The 15,288-nt window shown below is 60.9% G+C and overlaps 1 protein-coding gene across 1 annotated transcript; it reads left to right on the top strand.

Annotated features, from left to right (window-relative positions):
* The first annotated feature begins 5,299 nt into the window (after nt 1-5,299).
* AIP (AHR interacting HSP90 co-chaperone) lies at nt 5,300-14,377 on the top strand. The gene is made up of 6 exons (XM_084632508.1): nt 5,300-5,457; nt 6,764-6,943; nt 7,837-8,025; nt 10,009-10,185; nt 10,972-11,113; nt 11,311-14,377. The coding sequence occupies exons 1-6, from the start codon at nt 5,359-5,361 to the stop codon at nt 11,514-11,516; spliced, it is 993 nt and encodes a 330-aa protein (XP_084488634.1). The 5' UTR covers nt 5,300-5,358; the 3' UTR covers nt 11,517-14,377.
* The last annotated feature ends 911 nt before the right edge of the window (nt 14,378-15,288 follow it).

The following is a 15,288-nucleotide window of genomic DNA, read 5'->3' as shown; positions in this document are numbered from 1 at the left end:
CATCGGTCCAGATTGTACCCTGAGGAATGTCACGATCACTCACGACTCCATCAGTGTAATAGTGAGAAAATGGTTGTTGGACATGTAACATACCTGTCTGGGTGTGTTTGGGCACATCTGTGTCTCGTTGCCCCCTGACATTGATGCCCTAGGCCTAGCCACTGGCTATGCCGAACGCATCTGCTCTGGGCCCTCTTGTCTGGATAGCGTGTCTGCCCCCATGACATGCTGAGTCTCCATCTCATGCCCTTGGAGGGCAATACTCCAGTGTACCAACCAAGAGTTGGTGCCTTTGGTTCTGTGTAGCCATGCTAAAGGGGGGCAGGCAGTCAGTACCCAGCACCTCCGGTTGAACAGGTACATCCTACAGTTGCTGAGTATTCATGTTCTATAACGGCATCATGGAGTCCGTTTTCTGCTCAGAAAGGCAATGGGATGCTGCTCGGTACCCTCCCCTGCTTGCATCAGCAGTGCTCCCAAGCCTGTGTTGGATGCGTCAGTGCACAATTCAAACATCTGGCCAGAGTCCGCCTTCACCTTTCCTGACAAAATTTGTTTTACATCTTCAATGCCCCATCTTGCACTTTGACACCTTTACACTTAGACCTGCACCTTTGAGTCTCTTCAGCACCATTCCCATGCGATCCTTATGCTCTGGCAAGGAATTGCTGAAGATTGCAATATCCTCGATGTAGGCATGAGCAAAGTCCTGTCACCCAGCCACTTGATTCGCAAGCCTTTGAAAGGTGGCTCCTGCATTCATTAACCCAAATGGTAACACTTTAAGCTCAGAAAGTCCCAAATTGGTTAGGTAGATACTTTTTTTTTTCTGCGTATCACTGTTCTAAGGCAATGTGCCAGTATCTCTTTGCTAAATCCAGGATGCTCGGGTCTCTGTCAGAACCCACCTCCTCCTGCACTATGATTCAGGGTCTCTGGCAAGGGTACTCCTTGTCACGGACCTACAGGGTCTGGTCTATGCTCCAGCCTGTAACCAGTCATAGAATATCAGGGTTGGAAGGGACCCCAGAAGGTCATCTAGTCCAACCCCCATCTAGTCCAGTCTTCTGGGAGCAACCCCTTTAGTGTGTGTGCTGAGCCTCAGGGACACACACAGTTCCACAGGGGCAGGTCTGTGGCCTCCACAACTCTGAAAGTGGGCCTTCGGCACTAGCGATCCCTGTCTCCCTGCAGCAAATTCAGCCACAGCCAGACTCCTGCAGGAGACTTGTACTGGGCACCTTCAGGACGTGATGCTCCCAGTGAGGATTTGCGGGGACAGCAGGCAGCCTGTGCAAAACGAGAATGAGTCACCTGATGGCAGGAAGTGAGCGTCCTTAGGTCAGTGCAGAGATACAGGAGCTCAGCCAGCATTCAGTCCACTCAGTGTGAGGGGTCTACCCAGCCAAGCTGTTGTCTCCGTCTGTCAGTCCCAGGGCAGAGCTTCTGCGTCTCTGTGAGCCAAGGTTTTATCACCCCTCCTGTCTCCTCTCGGTCCGTTGTCCTCCCCAAGCAAAGCACGCTGGGTTCACACGGTCAGCCAGCTGGTGCTTCCACTATGCCTTAATTGGTCAGTCCTGGGGCTTCCCATTGTCCTCTCGGCTCCTCCATTGACGTGGGTTGGTTTCTGCCAGTCCAGTAACGCCCACGCACACTACTGGAGACAGGTCCGTGACACACACAGCTCATGTCTCCTGCTCTGCCCCAGGAGCAGCATTTGAACCCTTCTGCACCCACTGGGGAGGGATACCAAACTGGTACGTACTGAGTCATACTGAGTTCATTACACTATTTATTACAGTTTCCACTTGTCAGCCCCTCGATACATGACCATGGAGTGGGGGACCCGGGTCCATGGGTTCTGCAGCATTTGGCTGCTCAGGGAACTGGGATGTGGGTTTGCTTAGTAGGGGCGGGGCTTGTACCACCCCTCCCAACCTTGGGCCATAGAGGAGCTGTCACCAGGCAGGGATGGGCATCATGCAGATGTCACCAGGCAGGAGGCAAGATTCTGCTGCCTCTCTGAATTGTACAAACAAGGTCAGATCTGCTTGGAGGGCACGTCAGAGTAGAGGGGGTGGGTTTGACTCATGGGACCCCTGGGTGGTTCATGAGTGTCAGCAGCTCTTGTCAGACCTGACATACTGACTGCACCTAAAAGGTGTCACATGAGAGACTGTTGGAAAGCAAATACCGCACTGACCATTAGCATCCTTGTGTGAGGTATGTACAAGGAGTGTACCAAGTTATGTGCTAGAATTATGTTCTTCAAATGTGTTTGGTAAGCAATGATTAAGCCCGCTATACCCTAGACAAAGGAGCGTATTTGTTTGTCTCACCAGCCTGCTCGTCATGCAGAGACAATGAAGGTACAGTTCCACAAAAGTGAAACAAACCCATCAAACTGCAGGCGGGGGAGAGGGGGGAGATGGCCTTTCGCAGGGGGCTGAGCTTCAAGAGATAGGCAATTTACTCAAGGGCTTGTCTACAATATTAGTGTATTAGAAAAGCAGAAAGAGTGAGGCCTTTCATGAAAGCCTGGGACACACTGGTGATGAGTGTCATTGTGAAATGTCTGTAGTCACATGACTCAGAGTGGTCACCCCACTAGAACAGACTAAGGCTGGCTGAGATGGGGCCGGGGGCTGCTGTGTGGTAGGCAGGCTGCTGGGGTCAGAGAGCTGACCTAGGGCTGCACAGCAGACAGACAGACATTCAGGGGACTGTGTGATTGTCTGCTGGCCGTTGGTGTCCAGGCCCGGAGGCACAGCAGCAGAGCATCCAAGGCACCCCGGTCTGGATTGCACCCTAAATTGTGACAATGGTCTGAGGGGCAAACTGGAGCATATTTGAGCAGGGCGTGTCAGAGCCTGGGATGTGGGCAGTTAGTTGTGCCAGGTGGTAAGAGCAGGAGTTGGTTGCCAGGAATTGATGCTCAGGGGCAGAGCCAGAGTCAGGGCTGGGTTACCTGGAGTGGGGCGGGGAGGGACGGACAAGGAGGGGGGCAGTGCACTGCTGGGAACAAGCAGGTGCAGGAGTTACCACAGCCAGACTGCAGGGGCTGCTGGGGTTAAGAGACGGTCAGCTGACTCTTCCCACCAACGAGGCGTGGAGCCACTTGGGCAGCCTGCTCCCGGCCAGCTGTGCTTGTTGGGGTGCCCAGAACCCGGCTCTGCTCCTGAGATGCAGCCCCTGCCCCTCACACAACTGCTTATTAAGATTTCAAAAGCCCTCTGACACAGGGCCATAGCAGGCTCAATGACCCAGATTCAACCTTTAGAGACATATTAGTAGATAACGATTTGTGGTTTTTGTGTGTTTACATATATATTGTTAGAGGTTGACAATGTAACCAAATGGTTCCTATCACTGTATTCTTTAATTCAGAGATCAAAAGGAGATGTTAACATTTAGATCACTGCCTTCATTTCTCTTTGAAGTATGTAGTAAGCTACCTGTAAATAGTGGGAGAGGGACAGTTGCATCCGATGAAGTGAGCTGTAGCTCACAAAAGCTTATGCTCAAATAAATTTGTTAGTCTCTAAGGTGCCACAAGTCCTCCTTTTCTTTTTGCGAATACAGACTAACACGGCTGCTACTCTGAAAGTTGCCTTATACTAATCCATGTAGCTAATTATTGGCGGTACTAGGAAATAGGTTAGTTCAAAGACACTATTCTTCACCCAAGGACTGCACGCTGTCAGGAGGCTGCCAGGCAACTATAAAAAGAACACCTAGGGCCCTGATCCTGTTATCTCAGATCTGCTTAAGTTTCATCAGTGGAATTTGGAGTCACAAGACTGAGGTCTCCAGTCCTACCTGGTATTAGGATATAGATATTCAGGCCTGTCTGCAAAGGCCTGTACTTTAAGAATTTAGGTGTATTCTTATCACTTGGCTAGTTAGAGGTATAAAAGAAAGAATCAAAATCACTGTCTGCCAGTGTAAGGGCCTTCTCTTACTGTGACAGTCTGAGGCCCTGTTCTTAGGCTAAGGCCTTTGGCTAAGCAGCAGAGGCAGCCATAAGCTGGGAAGCGACCAGTCACATCCTCACATTCCAAACTAGTCACATTGAAAGAAGGTGCTATTGGGCTGTTAGGAATACAATCCTGTCCTGATAATGCCTATCACCTCCAGAGAAAGGGAAGTGCCTAGAAGACGTAAAAGGAAACTTAGTTTGGTAGCATCCTGTCTGGCAAGAACTCACTTATCGATAGCTGGGATGTGAAATCCTCATTTCTGTGTTTGTTCTATTACTGTAGTCCCCATTTTCCTATTGTTTGTCTGTATAATCTCTGTCTGGTTCTGTGATTGTTCCTGTCTGCTGTATAATTAATTTTGCTGGGTGTAAACTAATTAAGGTGGTGGGATATAATTCGTTACATAATCATGTTACAATATGTTAGGATTGGTGAGTTAAATTTCAGGAAAATGATTGGTTAAGGTATAGCTAAGCAGAACTCAAGTTTGACTGCAGACTATATAGTAAATCAGGAACTGGGTGAGTGGGTGTGGGGGAAATGGGAACAGGGAATGGGGGTGGGGAAATTGGAATCATGTTTGGCTAAGGGCAGGAATGGGAACAGGGACACAGGTGTAAGGCTCTGTGGTGTCAGAGCTGGGAAGGGGGACACTAAGGAAGGAAACTGGAATCATGCTAGCTGGAAGTTCACCCCAATAAACATCGAATTGTTTGCTCCCTGTGCAGGGCTCTATCCCATGGCCTCGCTCCCAAACTACCAGCTCCTCTAGCTGGGAGCACGAGGAGCAAGCTCCTATCTTGCAGAATGCCCCAGGTGGGACTCCTAACCCCACAGACCCAGGGTGGGGTGGAGGCAAGACTCAGTGGGGTGAGCTGGGTGGGGAGGGCTGGCAGAGATCGGGGGCACTAGGCAGAGATCAGGGGCACTAGACAGAGTCCCCCCGTCAGTAGGATTCAGAGTGAACAACGCTAAGTTGTTTGAAAAGCTCAGTGGTTTGAGCATTGGCCTGCTAAACCCAGGGTTGTGAGTTCAATCCTTGAGGGGGCCATTTAGGGAACTGGGGCAAAAACTGGGGATTGGTCCTGCTTTGAGCAGGGGGTTGGACTAGATGACCTCCTGAGGTCCCTTCCAACCCTGATATTCTATGATTCTATGATTCTAAGCGCTTCCAGCCCGTTCTTCCATACGCTGTAGCGCGGACCTCCCACTGCCACGCGCCCGGAGAGCCATTCCGGAAATAGCCGAGCGCCCGCCGGCTGTAGCCGAGCGGGTCCGGAAACGGCCGATCAGTTCCGGAAGTACCCGAGCCCTTCCGGAAAGCCCCGGAGCGGTCCGAGTCGGCGGCGTAGGCAGAAGCCGCTGTGCAGGAGCCATCATGGCGGACCAGGTCGCGCAGCTGCGGGCCGACGGGATCGCGAAGCGGCTGGTGCAGGAGGGCCGGGGCCCGATGCCCGACTACCGCGACGGCACCAAGGTAACCAGCCGCCCCACCCCTCGGGACAGAGCGGGGCCGGGTTCTGGCGCGCATGCGCGGCAGGGACGGACCGTTAGAAGGGGCCTAGCGGCGCCTGCCTGCCGGAGTCCGTCGGCGCTGACAGGGGCGGGGGTGATGACTGCGCCTGCGGCAGCGAGCCGGTACTATGGTAACTTGCCCCGCTTTCCAGCGCCGTGTTTCTATTGGCGCTGTGTTCAGCGACGTACAACCGCTCCTGCTTGCTGATTGGCCAGCCACGCTAATGGAGGCGGGGCACGCAGAACGTGTTGGGGCTGGGACGCTCTGTCCCAGGGAGGGGGCGTGGCCCGAGCTGCCCGCAGTGACAGGCCCCGCCTTCTGTGGTTGGGGGTGGGGCAGGGACGCGAGGGGCCCGGGAGGGGGCTGGGATATTTTGGTAGGGTCGCTCCGTCTTGGCAGTCTCCCGAGCCTGGCAGTGGGAGGGTGGAGGGTAGCTGGAGCCCTGGGGGCAGCATGGGCCTGGCTGGGCTGGCACGGTGCCCAGGGCCCCTGGAGACACAGTAGCCCAGGGAAGGGGAGCCCCTTAGGGCTGGCAGAGCTCAGGCCGACGCCCCCGTGTCCTGCCCGACGCCCCCGTGTCCTGCTAGTCCAGGAGGCCAGGGCTGCGCAGTGCGCCCCAGTCCAGTGGGTGGGCTGGGCATAGGCGCCGACTTCCCCTCTTTCCCCTGGGTGCTCAAGCCCCCCTCTGCCCCACCCCCACTCCACCCCTTCCATGAGGCCCTGCCCCTATTCCAACCCCTTCCCCAAAGGCCCCGCCCCAGCCCCGCCTCCTCCCCTGAGCACACCAGGTTCCCGCCTGGCCGCCCCTGGTGCACTGGGAGGTAGGTGGAGGAGCAGGGATGTGGCGCACTCAGGAGAGGAGGAGGTGGGGCTGGGGGGGGTGGAGCACCCACTAATTTTTCCCCATGGGTGCTCCAGCCCCGGAGTACCCACAGAGTCAGCGCTTATGAGGGTGGGCATGGTATGTAGCAGGGGCCTGCCAGGAGCACACATCCCCAAGCTGGGCACGCAGGGGTGCTCTGGGTGACCCTGTCCCTGCTAGGGCCCATTTCCTATCTAATGGGCTAGTAGGGGCATGGCTCTGTCACTGGGGCTTGTCAGCAAGAGCTGAGAATCCCAGTACTAGTGCCCACACCTTCCAATGCAAGCCTCCCTGCCCTGTCACGGCCACTGGGTCCTGGCGAGCAGTCACTGGCCCGTGGAGCCCCATTGTGCTGGGTGGGGTGGGGTGTGGAACAGCCTCAGCCGTGTTTGATCTCCTACCCAGGCCACTTTCCACTACCGCACCATGCTGTCCGACGGGGAGCACCATGTGCTGGATGACAGCCGTGCCCGCGGGAAGCCCATGGAGCTCATTATTGGCAAGAAATTCAAGCTGCCGGTGTGGGAGACCATCCTGAGCACCATGCGGGACGGGGAGCAGGCTGAGTTCCTGTGTGACACCAAGGTATCCTCCCACCCCTGCCGGCCCCACAGCTCCCTGCATCCCCCCTCCAAGCCCTGTCCCTGGGGGGTGGGATGCAGGCAAAGTTCCTGTGTGACACCAGGACCCCAACATCAGGTATTTCTGTGCTGTAACCTGAGCCTTGAGACAGTCTCTCTGGGGAGCAGACTTTGGTTTCACCAGGCTCTGGGCAGAGCCATCCACAAGGGCAGGCCATACGGCCACAATGGTTCTGAGCCTTCAGACTCACCAGGAGCTAGTCCAGCTGAGATCTGCTGGAGGCTTTGAGCCCTGTGGGGAGCCAAGCACGCAGCGATTCTAGCTGGACCGGCCAGGGCTCTGTACTGTACTGTGTAGAGCACAGGTCTGGCAGTGTCGGCAGAGTCGCTGCTCCAGATGAAAGGCAGCAGGAGAAGATCTGCCACCACAGTGACCTTCCCAGACACCACATGCTCTGCTGACAGCGGCTGCGTCGGCGCCGGGGGTTCTGCCAGCGCAGCTCTGCTGGTTGGGGGGCTGATGTTCTCGCTCTCAGAGTGGGCAGAGCCTTGCAACGCAGACTAGGCCTGCCTCCCCGCAGCCCCCACTCCTCCCGTCTGTGCCCAGCCCTAGCCAGACGCCTTCCTGGGCTGGCGGTTAGGAGTTACAGCGCTCCCAGGTCTCTGCCGGGTCTTCTCCATTTGTGGGTGTTGATTCCAGCCCATCCTTACGAAGGGGTCTGGTTCCAACCCAGCTGGCGCAGTGATCCCTCCCTCCCCCCCACGCCCCAGGAGGCCAGGCAGAGTGGGCAGGTGCCCAGGGTCAGTACCACCAATTCCTGCATTCAGCCTGCGCCCCGGGATCCTGCGTGACACCCCTTTCCCCCGCTGCCCGGTGCTGACACCCTGTCCCCCCAGCACGTGGTGCTGTACCCGCTGGTGGCGAAGAGCCTGCGGAACATTGCCGCGGGGAAGGACCCCCTGGAGGGCCAGAGGCACTGCTGCGGCATCGCCCAGATGCATGAGCACCACTCTCTCGGCTACCCTGACCTGGATGACCTGCAGCAGAACCCCCAGCCCCTGATCTTCGCCATCGACATGCTGAAGGTGACGAGGACCTGGGGATGGGGGGGCTCTGAGGGGTGGGGGACCCCGGCTGGAAAGGGGGTCCCCGAGGGGTGGGGAAGCTGTGGAGACGGGGTAGTGGGACTGGGGAGTGGTGCCAGGGGCTGGACTGGGCTGGGGCTCTCCCCTTGCCAGCTGTGGTGCCTGGGGATGGGTCCACGGGATGGAGGGGGGGTGATGGATAAGGTGCCCGGGCCCTCTCGGGATGGGCGTGGTACCCCAGGGCTGGGGCGGGGTTGGGTTCTCTCTGGATGGGCGTGGTACCCTGTGGCTGGGGCGGGGCTGGACTCTCGCTGGATGGGCGTGGTACCCTGTGGCTGGGGCAGGGCGGGGCTCTCTCTGGTTGGGTGTGGTACCCCGTGGCTGGGGCGGGGCTGGGCTCTCTCTGGATGGGCGTGGTACCCCGTGGCTGGGGCGGGGCTGGGCTCTCTCTGGATGGGCGTGGTACCCCGTGGCTGGGGCGGGGCGGGGCTCTCTCGGGATGGGCGTGGTACCCCGTGGCTGGGGCGGGGCGGGGCTCTCTCGGGATGGGCGTGGTACCCCGTGGCTGGGGCGGGGCGGGGCTCTCGGGATGGCCGTGGTACCCCGTGGCTGGGGCGGGGCTCTCTCGGGATGGCCGTGGTACCCCGTGGCTGGGGCGGGGCGGAGCTCTCTCTGGATGGGCGTGGTACCCCGTGGCTGGGGCGGGGCTCTCTCTGGATGGGCGTGGTACCCCGTGGCTGGGGCGGGGCGGGCTCTCTCCGGATGGGCGTGGTACCCCGTGGCTGGGGCAGGGCTCTCTCCGGATGGGCGTGGTACCCCGTGGCTGGGGCGGGGCGGGGCTCTCTCGGGATGGGCGTGGTACCCTGTGGCGTGGGCGGGGCGGGGCTCTCTCGGGATGGGCGTGGTACCCTGTGGCGTGGGCGGGGCGGGGCTCTCTCGGGATGGGCGTGGTACCCCGTGGCTGGGGCGGGGCGGGGCTCTCTCGGGATGGGCGTGGTACCCCGTGGCTGGGGCGGGGCGCTCTCTGGATGGGCGTGGTACCCCGTGGCTGGGGCGGGGCTCTCTCCGGATGGGCGTGGTACCCCGTGGCTGGGGCGGGGCGGGGCTGGGCTCTCTCTGGATGGGCGTGGTACCCCGTGGCTGGGGCGGGGCGGGGCTCTCTCGGGATGGGCGTGGTACCCCGTGGCTGGGGCGGGGCGGGGCTCTCTCGGGATGGGCGTGGTACCCCGTGGCTGGGGCGGGGCGGGGCTCTCTCGGGATGGGCGTGGTACCCCGTGGCTGGGGCGGGGCGGGGCTCTCGGGATGGGCGTGGTACCCCGTGGCTGGGGCGGGGCTCTCTCGGGATGGCCGTGGTACCCCGTGGCTGGGGCGGGGCGGAGCTCTCTCTGGATGGGTGTGGTACCCCGTGGCTGGGGCGGGGCTCTCTCTGGATGGGCGTGGTACCCCGTGGCTGGGGCGGGGCGGGCTCTCTCCGGATGGGCGTGGTACCCCGTGGCTGGGGCAGGGCTCTCTCCGGATGGGCGTGGTACCCCGTGGCTGGGCGGGGCGGGGCTCTCTCGGGATGGGCGTGGTACCCTGTGGCGTGGGCGGGGCGGGGCTCTCTCCGGATGGGCGTGGTACCCTGTGGCGTGGGCGGGGCGGGGCTCTCTCGGGATGGGCGTGGTACCCCGTGGCTGGGGCGGGGCGCTCTCTGGATGGGCGTGGTACCCCGTGGCTGGGGCGGGGCTCTCTCCGGATGGGCGTGGTACCCCGTGGCTGGGGCGGGGCGGGGCTGAGCTCTCTCCGGATGGGCGTGGTACCCCGTGGCTGGGGTGGGGCGGGGCTCTCTTGGGATGGGCGTGGTACCCCGTGGCTGGGGCGGGGCGGGGCTCTCTCTGGATGGGCGTGGTACCCCGTGGCTGGGGTGGGGCGGGGCGGGGCTCTCTTGGGATGGACGGGGGTGGGGTGCGGTCCGGGCTCTCCCGCACTGACACAGTATTGCAGGTGGAGGCGCCCGGCTCGTATCGGCAGGACCCATGGGCCATGACGGACGAGGAGAAGATGCAGGCTGTTCCGCTGATCCATGAGGAGGGCAACGAGCTCTATCACCAGGGCAAGGTGACTGAGGCAGCCGCCAAGTACTACGATGCCATCGCCTGCCTGAAGAACCTGCAGATGAAGGTGAGCGGTGCCCCACCTGGGCACTACGTCCCTAGACACTGACCCTGACCACAGGGTGGGGCAGGGAGCTGGCTCGGTGGCTGTTCCAGGCCACTCCCACCCACCTGCTGTCCCCGAGGGGCCTGGCGTGCCTCCGTCCACACATTCTCCTGGGAGAGCCCCCATTAGCCCTGAGCCCTCCGCAGCTCAGGGATGGGGCTTTCGGCTCCAGCTTCCCATTTCCCCGTGAGCTCCGACAGCGAGTCCTGCTGAAATCAGCCTGCTCTGCCTCCAGGGAGCGACGCCCCAGGGCGCACCTGCAGCCAGGGCCCCCCGGTCAGAACACGGCAGCATCCACGTGGGGACGGCTCGGGGCAGCCAGGCCTATGTCACATCCAGATGGGCAGAAACTGCTGCCCCTCTGTCAAGGGCCTGCCTGGTGTCCATCGGGTGCTCTCTGCCCTGGTTCCTAGCCCAGCCTCCTGCTGGGTCTGTCCCCTCTGAGCTGGCCCTCGGCTCTGCAGTTGGTAACGCAGGGGCTCTGGCTGAGGCCTACCGCTGGCCACGTGACTCCCAGCCATCCTTGTCCCAATGGAGGAATTAACCCCTTCACCCCCATTGCGGAGTGGGTGGGGAAACTGAGTCATGCACATGGTTCATGACAATATTTCCACAATCCCCAACCGCGGGCGCCTCTGCCTCAGTGCCAGCACCAAGCCCACTGTCTTGCCAGGATCCAGCCCCAGGTCTCCCCTTCCTTCCCCCCTCCCCCCAGTGCCTACGCCTCATTCCCCTCCCCCCTCGCAGGAGCAGCCGGGCTCCCCAGACTGGATGCAGCTGGACCTGAAGATCACCCCCTTGCTGCTGAACTACTGCCAGTGCAAGCTGCTGTGCCATGAGTACTACGAGGTGCTGGACCACTGCTCCTCCATCCTCAATAAGTATGAAGGTGAGGAGCTGTGTGGGGGACAGCAGGGACTGAGGGGCACTGGCAGAGCTGTGGGGGAGCCCAGGGGCGGGCTACAGGGGGTTGTGAGTCGGGTCTGAGGGCACTGGCAGGACTGTGGGGCGGGGGAGCCCAGGGCTGGGCTAGCAGGGGTTGTGAGTCGGATCTGAGGGGCACTGCCCCGTGCTCTCTCCCCGCAGACAACATCAAGGCCTATTTCAAGCGGGGGAAGGCGCATGCCGCCGTCTGGAATACGGCCGAGGCCCAGGCCGACTTCGCCAAGGTTCTGGCGCTGGACCCGTCGCTGGCCCCCGTGGTGGCCAAGGAGCTGCGCAGCATGGAGACACGCCTGCGCCAGAAGGACAATGAGGACAAGATCCGCTTCAAGGGCATCTTCTCCCAGTAGCGGCTGTGCCAGCCCTTCGTCCCAGGGAGCAGCAGGGCGCTGCCAGAGGGGGCTGTGCAGGGTGAGGGGCTGTGCCTGCCCCACAAGGCCCCGGCTGGCGTGAGCTGGCAGCTCCCGTCTGTCTATCTGTCTGTGCTTGGCCCCCCTGTGCTCCTAGTCCTCGCTCCCCATGCTCTGAAGCCAATAAACTGATATTTATCCATGGGCTCTGCCCTCCCCGCCTGAGCCAGGCCAAGGAGCCCAGAACCACTGCCATGCCCCCCTCCACCGCTTCCACCTCTGCCCCAGGCACCCTACAGCCCCTGTTACATGGGTTTGTGAGCTGGGTTTGGTGCCTTGTAGCTGGTTTATCCGCAACTCACTGCTGATCTACCCCAGGGTTACCCCCGCTCTCCTAATGCCCAGCAAGCAGTTCTCAGCCTGGCACTGCCCCCGGACCATGGCTGCCCGGGGGGGCAAGGGGCGAGATTGGTGCCTGGGCTCAGGGCCCATGGTGGCTGCAGCGTTGTCACCTGCCTGGGCATTTGGTGCCGAGTTGAGCCCTTCACAGCACAAGAAAGGGGCCCTGGGCCCCACACCCTCTAATTGTGCTGACTTAAGGGGAAGGGGCTGGCCCTAAGCTCTGGCCCCAGGCTGCCCTGGCTGGGGGCAAGTGACCAATGAAGTCTCCTGCTACCTGTGTGAGGTGGGGGAAGCTCCCAAGGCAGGGCCTGGGGGTGGGGGCAGCTCCCCCCGGGTGGGCTGCAGAGAGGGTGGGGGGAGCAGGGCTGCCTTTTACCAGCCGATGTGTCCCAAGTCTCTAAAGTCCCCTGCAACCTGTGAGCGTCTGGAATTGCTGTGTCGGCGGGGGTGGTGGGGACCGATGGGTGCTGCAGGCTCACGCCCTGGCACTGTTCCACCAGGCTGACCTCCCCCAAGGTGCCAGCCTGAGCTGGTGGCTGGCGTCTGCTGCCCTGGGGGGGAGTCGTGCCCTCACTCTCAGCAGGGCTGCTTCACTCTGCTTGGGAGCGCTGGTGCTGGGGGGGCCCCAGTCTGGCCATGAGGGGGCTGGGGGAGCAGGCAAGAGGCCCTGAAGTTGACTGCCAAGGGCTGTGCATTCAAGGCCTGAGCGGGGTTAGTCAGGCCCGGTGTGCCCAGGGCCAGGGAGCTCAACAAGAGCCGTGGCTCCCCCAGTGACGGCTCAGTGGGCCTTTCTGCTTAAGGGCTGATTCTCCAAGTGCCATCAAACCCCTGTGTGCAGTGAGCTGGGCTGTCAAAGTGCTGCCCCCTAGCAGGGACCAGGCAGGTGCAGGGGTGTGAATCCAGCCCTCCCCACTGAGCGGCTTGTATCCTGGCCAGATGCCTCCTAGACTTTAAGGCCAGAAGGGACCACTGAGACGATCTAGTCTGACCTGCACATTGCAGGCCACAGAACCTCCCCCACCTGCTCCTGCAATAGACCCAGGGCCTCTGGCTGAGTTACCAAAGTACTCCAGTCAAGAGAATCCACCACTGACTCTGTCTGGTTCAAACCAGCAAATGCCCCATGCCCTGATGTGGCAGAGAAAGACAAAAAACCCCAGGGCCTCTGCCAATCTGACCAGGGGGAGAATTCCTTCCTGACCCCAAACATGCCCTACCAGCCAGGCACTTAGTTCTGGCCCCACCCTGGAGCCTGCACCCCCAGCCGGAGCCTTCTCCCACTCCTGCACCCCAGCCCCCTGGGTCAGCCTGGTGAAAATGAGCAAGTGAGTGAGGTTGGGGAGAGCAAGCAGAGGGGGGGGGGTGAAGTGAGCAGGGGATGGGGCTTTGGAGAAGAGGTGGGGCATCAGAGGAGGGGAGGGGCAAGGGTGTTTGATTTTGTGCGCATAGAAAGTTGGCAACCGTAGCAGTGGAGCGGGGCAGGCTCGGAGCAGGGCGCAGGTGCACAGCGGTGGGATGGCAGGGGCAGGCAGGCAGGTTCAGTGCATTGCCAACTTCCTAATCGTACAAAACCGAACCCCCCAGCCGTGCCCCTGCCACACCCTTTCTCTGAGGCCACTCACTCCATCCCCCCTCCCTCTCGCTTGCTCTCTCCCACCCTCACTCTGGGCTCACTGGGATGGGGCCAGAAATGAGGGGTTCAGGGTGTGGAAGCGGTGTCCGAGCTGGGGCAGGGTGTGTGTGTGTGTGAGGGTGCTGGGGTGGGGCTCGGGATGAGGGGTTTGGGATGTAGGAAGGGTCTTTGGGCTGGGGCCAAGGGGTTTGGAGTGCAGGAATAGGCTCAGGACTGGGAAGTAGAAGGGGTGCAGGCTCCTGGAGGGGAGCAGGGCTGGGGCAGGGGTGCAGGATGCAGGCTCTAGGAGGGTGTTTGGGTGCGGGAGGGGGTTCGGGAGTGTGGGCTCCAGCCAGGCAGCACTTACCTCGGGCGGCTCCTGGTCGGCGATGCAGGGGGGCTGAGGCAGGTTCCCTGTCTGCCCTGGGTCTGTGTGGCTCCCTGAAGTGGCCAGCGTGTCCCGGCAGCCCCGGGGTGCAGGTACGATCAGGGAGGCTCTGCGTGCTGCCCCCACCCTGAGTGCCAGATCCACAGCTCCCATTCCCAGGAACAGCTGGGATGGGCGGGCGTGGGGGAGGCTCAGGGCAGGGCCCAGGCACACAGCGCTGGGATTGGGGTGTGGGGCTCAGTGCATGGCCCAATGGAGGGACAGGCATGGTTGAATGGTGACCCCCCCCATCCCGTCTGGGGCATCCTGAGCCGCTGTGGGTCTGAGTTTCAGAGTAACAGCCGTGTTAGTCTGTATTCGCAAAAAGAAACTTCTGCAGTTTCCACGGTATGCATCCAATGAAGTGAGCTGTAGCTCACGAAAGCTCGTGCTCAAATAAATTGGTTAGTCTCTAAGGTGCCACAAGGACTCCTTTTCTTTTTGTGGGTCTGAGGTGTCCCGAAGGGTACAGCCTGGCTGGAGTTGTGCTGTACTCACGCCTGAACTGCAGCCCACCCTGGGAGCAGCCCAACAGCCTTGCACAGCATGAGCCAGGACCCGGCGCAGCCCCTGGGGCTGGCTGCAAGGCGGGTTCAGTTCCCGCCTCGCGCCCTGCAGATGCGTCAGCGGGGCTGACCAGAACAGGGCAGTTATCGAGCGAGCCAGCCCATGTCAGCCAGTCCCAACTTCCGCAGCCAGAGGCTTAGGGACACCCAGAGCGCAGGGCTGGGTCCCTGACAAGTAGCTTCAGTGGCCCTAGCCTCAAGGTTAGGTGGTGACTTGATTACATTCTCTGCATGGGACCAGAGCTGTACCAATGGGCTTGTCAGTCTAGTGGAGAAAGGGCTAATACGAGCCCATGGGTGGAAGTTGCAGACAGCTAAAGGCCAACAGGAAATAAGATGTACATTTTAAAAGTGAGAGTAATTAACCATTGGACCAATTTACTGAGAACCATGGCCAACGGGAGCTGCGGGGGTGGAGCCTGTGGGCACGGGCAGGACGCAGAGCCCTCTGCCTGTGCCTCCACCTAGGGGCTGCAGGGACATGCTGCTGCTTCTGGGAGCCGCCGGAGGGAAGCACTGCCCGGAGCCTGCACCCCGCATCCCCTCCTGCACCCCAACCTCTGGCCCTGAGCCCCCTCCCACACCCTAACTCCCTCTCAGAGCTTGCACCTCAACCCCCTGCCTCAACCCTGAGCCCCATCCCACCTCCAAAGCCCTCGGCCCCAAGCCCTAGCCCTCCCACACTCCAAACCCCTCATTCTCAGTGCTACCCCAGAGCCCGGACCCCCCAGCTGGAGTCCTCACCCCCTGCCCCTGCCCGGTAAA

This window comes from Lepidochelys olivacea, assembly GCF_965140295.1.
Source record: "Lepidochelys olivacea isolate rLepOli2 genome assembly, chromosome: 6".
In the NCBI taxonomy this organism is placed as follows: domain Eukaryota; kingdom Metazoa; phylum Chordata; order Testudines; family Cheloniidae; genus Lepidochelys; species Lepidochelys olivacea.
This window is presented reverse-complemented; position numbering and strand designations above follow the sequence as displayed.